The 5,987-nt window shown below is 25.8% G+C and overlaps 1 protein-coding gene across 1 annotated transcript; it reads left to right on the forward strand.

Annotated features, from left to right (window-relative positions):
- Positions 1-3,566: 3,566 nt before the first annotated feature.
- Positions 3,567-5,665, forward strand: LOC112594929. Its single transcript, XM_025339948.1, has 3 exons — positions 3,567-3,717; positions 4,914-5,387; positions 5,553-5,665. The coding sequence occupies exons 1-3, from the start codon at positions 3,567-3,569 to the stop codon at positions 5,663-5,665; spliced, it is 738 nt and encodes a 245-aa protein (XP_025195733.1).
- Positions 5,666-5,987: the final 322 nt, after the last annotated feature.

The following is a 5,987-nucleotide window of genomic DNA, read 5'->3' on the forward strand; positions in this document are numbered from 1 at the left end:
AGTAGCGCCCCGGGCAACTGCCCGGTTCGCCCGTATCTTGGGCCGGCTCTGGAAATATTTAATAGAATAATTAAAGTTATTATTAATTTGAAGACAAAATAACCAAGTTATTATATTTAACATTTAAAAGATTTAGACTGTAGTAGTACTGAGACTGGATTTTTATATTATTTTTAATAAATGGATTTTTTTTTTTTTAATTGTCAAAAATCTTTACTCAAATAAAATAACTAAAAATTATTCGAATAACTATATTTGAAATTAAGTTGAATAATATTTTATTCGAATAACCATAGTTTAAAATTATTTGAATTCATTTTTAAAAATGTTTTTATTCATTATTAATTGATAATAGCACGACTTTGGTAACAATGTATCATAACAAATTAGACATAAACATGATCAATAATTATCCAAGTAATATTTTTATTAATTCAAGTAATTGAATTCATAATATATTATACAGTGTTATAGTAATAAACACGTAGTACTAAACTAATATCAATTGTAAATGATTATGGACATCAAATAATGCCTAATTATATATTTAAAAAAAAAAAACCAAAAACTGCTGTATAGTAGGTGTCTAGTGAAATTCGCTCATAGGGTAGGTCGCTATAATGATGTGTTAAATATAAATGCAATGGTAGGTATCATTGAATACAATAAAAGATTCTGAACGGAAACGATATATAAGCTTAGGAGTTAGGATAATTAATAATATTACATTTATATATTATAAGTAATTAATTTTTTATTATTATAATACTGTAATTGTGAATTATTATAAGTTTTATAAAAAAATAAAACGCTCATAAAAAATATTTATAGATTATTATTCGATTTTTTTGTTCTGTGATTGTAATGCATTTTAACATGAGACTAAATTATATAGATATTAATATCTGCATAATATGTATTATACCTACTATGCAAGTGATTTTCACTTATTTTAATTTTTTTTTTTTTAATAAACTTAACTTATTATTTGAAGTTAAATCAACAAAATGTATTAACTTTACTTTAAACTTAATATATATATATATATATTAAAAATCTATTAAATTAATTTTAATTTAATTAAACAAAAAATATTTATTTAACTTAACTGAGTACAAAAAATCATTAACTTTCCCAGCCTTGTATTTTTACGATTCATTAAAATGCACAAAACCATTTATAATTATTTATTTTTGTTTACTTTTTGAATATTTTTATGTATTTTTTTTTTTTATACATGTCTTAAATGGTATAAAACACATTAAAATTTGAAATAACTAATTATATTAAAGAAAATAAAATTTAAATAAATAATAACCTGTAAACTGATTTTGTATAATATAAAATATAATGCAGTATACATTTTGTTTTATAATAATTTATTATTATATATAACAAATTTTTCTTTGGATAATAATTTATTTTCATTATTTAATAAATATGTAATAATGTATTTTATTATTATTTATCGTTATACTCAATGATTAAAAAAATATATTCACTAATTATTCATTAATTATTTAACATAGTTACATTATAATTAAAATATTGTAATTTAGGTACTTACCCTTTAATGTGTCGTAGATGAAAAATATTTATAACTTAAATACTGTACACACATGGATTTATATAAAAATATACACACACAATTTGTAGTACCGTATTGGTCTCTTCAGAATGAAGTCAAATACGGGAATGAAAATAATAATTTGAAATTAGTTTAAAATATTCTTAGAGTACCTATATTATTTTTTTGTCCTATCCCTTATCTCTAAGATGTAGACAATGCATTGCTTTTTTTTTACCAAGAAGTTATTATATAGCTATTAACTATAGTATATGTTTAATATGGATTTAATGTTTATCAACATTGTTTGGTATGTCTATGTTCTTTATACATACTAACCTGTATAGCTTTACCTATTGTATTATCACAAGTGACATTGTATAACAATAGTTTATCTGGCCAACTATTACGAATAAATTATTATCGTATAACGTGCATTTGAAATGTACGTACCTATATATTGATTAAGTATTGGTTATCGGTTACATTTGACAGATGGGACACTGTGAACTATTTTAATATAATATAGGCGAACAGCATTGTATAATATTTATCACTTTAAATTTGGCTTTCAATTATTAAATTCTTTGATAAACAAGACTATATTATATCTTTGTTGCGATTATCCAAAGTATCTTGGGATCTTTGCTATTAGCTAAAAAATCATCTAAAACCTTTGTACTTATTATATCAGTGATAGTTTATAATAACTAGATAGGCTATTTAAAATCATATTAAAATGCAACTATAAGCATAATATCATGAGAAAATCTTTAAACATTTACCAAAATGTTAAAATAAATAAAATTGTGTTCTTAATTGTAAAATTATAAAATACAATCAATCTCTTATATATATATATATATATATATAGAAAACATTTAAAGAATATAAACTGTAGTAAAAATATTAACAACAGCTAAATTAGTTCGATAAGTTATATACCCACTATAGTTCAAATAGTTTGCTAATTCGATAGTTACTATTGTAACATCACGGAATTTTGCATGAGTTCTTATTTTATAATACCATCTAGTTAATATTAAATTACTATCAAAGTTTATATTCTCTGACAATAAAAATCAAAACCCAATTAACGAATTATTACAATCTTAATGTTATATAATCATTCTCGACAATTATATGCAAATGTTTTCCTCTCTCTTCCCACCCCCCTTGTACCAGTTTTCGGTGTCTGGTGATCACGAAGTCCTCACAGCGGACCACCACCACTGCCGACGCCTTACCTTTGGCTCCAGCACCCATCGCGGTGCACAAAAGTAAATCACTCTACTCTATGTTCTCTTGGTAAAAGGTACACTACGGTACTCTCTTATTTTTTTTCTCTTGTAAACGTACACTACGGTACTCTCTTACTTTTCTCTTGTAAACGTATACTACAGTGCTATTTTAACTCTTCAATCAACTTTTCCATCAACATTTCAAAATTATGGGCTAAGGGTGACCGCACACTGGTAAAGCAAAACTGCTTTAAAGCGACTAAAGTCGCTTTATTATGACTAATCAAAAATAAAACCTTTATATTTTATGGAAAACACGCACACTGATAAAGTGTAGTCAAAACAAAACATTTTTGTCTTCAGTCATGACTAATATTGTTTTATTGAAATAGAACGTGCGCTATTTTCATTAGTCATTATCAAGCAGTCACTGGAGAATTATATCAAAATTATGCCAAATATTATTTATTTATGCTAAAATCGTCTACAATATAAAGGTAATTATACATTATATATTATAATATATTATACATTATACACTATATCTACTTTATTTTTAAGTAATAATTTGTGAAAAAAATATAAATATCTATAACATTTGTACAAACTAAATATTTTAACTATAATATAATAGTTATAATAGTTCAAAATATGTTAGCATATTTATAAGCATTATTTTACTTTATTCTGGCAAAAAAAAGTTTTTCGAGCAGTGAAAATATCTATGATTGCACATTATTTTATTCAATAGGATTATAATGTCGATTGAGCATGAAATGAACATCGAAGATTTAATATCATTAGTCCAAGAACGTCAGTGTCTTTATGATTACAAACACAAAAATTATAGCAACAGAAACATACAGGAGCAATTATGGAAAGAAATATCGGATATTCTAAAAATACCAGGTCTTTATATTTCTATTAAAATATTATGTTATTATTAAAATTATTATAATATGTTATTTTATTATATTTTTTTATTTTCTACTCTACATAAATCACGATAGTAATAATAATATAATAATTAAGTAGGTACTTAAAACAGTTATTAATTGATCAATTCTTTATTATTTAATAATTTTACTATACAGTGTATATATTTTGCCAGGATACAGAACCTTTATTTGAATTAAAATATTCTGTAAATTTATTTCGAAGTGATATTGCTGCTATGGAAGATCTATTATTAGAAGATCTAATTCTACTGATATCTTGTTCAATTATATCATTCTGTTCTTGAGAATTTATAAATTCTTGAATATCAATACAATGTTGCTCTCTCGTCATAATTAAGTTATGTAATACACAAATAGCTTTTACAATTTGGGTAGCTTTTTCTGGGCCAACCACAATTTTGTTTTCCAACACTTTAAATTTCTTAACCATAATTCCAAATGCGCATTCTACTATTCGTCTTGCCCGTGACTGTCGATAGTTAAAAATACGTTTTTCATTTGTTAAGTTCCTACGCGGAAAAGGTCTCATCAGGCATGGTAATAAAGGGTATGCTTCATCCCCAACAAACACAAAAGGATATTCTTCATTGATGTCATTATGAATTTTTCTTGGTGGTGGCAAATTTAATTCATTGTGTAGTAACATTTTACCAAAACTAGATTCTTTAAATATTCCACTGTCACTGGACCGGCCATAATCCCCAACATCGATTGTTATAAATTTTGCGTGAGCATCAACCACTGCTTGAAGCACAATTGAGTGAAAACCTTTATAATTAAAATACTCGGAACCAGCACATGGTGGACATTGAATAGCAATGTGCTTACCATCAATTGCTCCTGTGCAATTAGGAAAATTCCAAATTTTATTGAACTCATTTGAAATTTTTATCCAGTCTTCTTCTCTAGGCGTTGGCAAATAAATGGGTGATAATAATTTCCATATAGCAATACATACTTCATTAGTTATCAATCCTATTGTCGTAGCACCTAGGCGAAATTGGTAATGAAGACGTTGAAAACGCTCTCCCGTTGCCAAATAACTAAAAACATTAAAAAAATTTAGTTTTAAAAAAAATTAAATAAAACAAAATATAAATACAAATTTGTATTGTAATTAATATCCAATTTGTTGATTAATTACAGCTAATGAATGCAAGGCAAAATGGACCACGCTTCGAAATTCATTTTCAAGGCAGCTGCGTGAACAAAAAAAATTGCCATCTGGGTCCGGAGCATCATCAAGAAAAAGAAAATGGTATTTGTTTGATAATATGTTGTTTCTCTCTGATTACGTGTTGCAACACAAAAAAATGGAAAGCAATTTGAATAGTTCCCATATAGATAACATAGAAAACGATAGTTTCGTTGAAGAACCTATAGTGCCAGATGCTGAACAAAATTTAGAAACAGTTGAACAAGAAGTGATTTCACAAACAATAGTTAATGAAGATGCAGAAAATGAAAAATCTAGTAATGAACCATTATTTAAAAAACCAAGAACAAACCGAAAAATGTTAGCCAGTGAAAGAGTGGTGGAACCAATGTTGGAATTTCTAAAGACAAGAACTCAACCAAAAAAAAATAATGAGGATACACCCGAACTTTCTTTTTTTAAAAGTATTATTCCAGATTTTTTAAAATTAAATGATAAAAATCAACGTCAATTCAAAAAAATTGTATTAAATACCATTGATCAGCTTCTCGACAGCCAAGAAACGTCGTATGAAATGCCAAGATACAATAATGCGCCACATTCTAATATTATACCTAATTTATCACCAGATCAGCAGTTAAATGCAAATCAACAACCGCAGCAATTTAATGCAATTCAGTACATTGCGAGTTCTCCAGATTTTTCCTCGTCGGATAGTTCAAGTTCTTATATTTTGCATTAATACAGTTGATTTTTCATTATAATAAATTATCATTTTTAGTATTGTTAAAAATTAAGTATAATTAAGTGTTAACTCATTTTATTATAATAATATTATAACAATAAAAAGTAATACATTCAAGAGAATTCGCAAGTCTAAAAGAATTATTTTTATACTACCTGCTATTTTAAATTCTAAGTGGAGCGAAAAAATGAAAATGTAAAAAAAGTTGGACAAGTGGGTACCACTCTACTGTTCAGTAGTTGTCAAGCATGTCGTTGTAATGGATATGTTATATTTTAATTCAATGATAAATCATTGTATAAACGAATTTTTTTTTTAA

Source organism: Melanaphis sacchari, unplaced genomic scaffold (genome assembly GCF_002803265.2).
Source record: "Melanaphis sacchari strain LSU unplaced genomic scaffold, SCAv2.0 Contig249_pilon_pilon, whole genome shotgun sequence".
NCBI lineage: Eukaryota > Metazoa > Arthropoda > Insecta > Hemiptera > Aphididae > Melanaphis > Melanaphis sacchari.

What these genes read in the sequence shown, in the direction of transcription:
- LOC112594929 (XM_025339948.1), top strand. Translation starts at nt 3,567, where the DNA reads ATGTCGATTGAGCATGAAATGAACATCGAAGATTTAATATCATTAGTC. An exon ending in GGATATTCTAAAAATACCAG is followed by an intron (nt 3,718 to 4,913) that starts GTCTTTATATTT and finishes GATTAATTACAG; the next exon opens with CTAATGAATGCAAGGCAAAA. An exon ending in CGAACTTTCTTTTTTTAAAA is followed by an intron (nt 5,388 to 5,552) that starts GTATTATTCCAG and finishes ATTTATCACCAG; the next exon opens with ATCAGCAGTTAAATGCAAAT.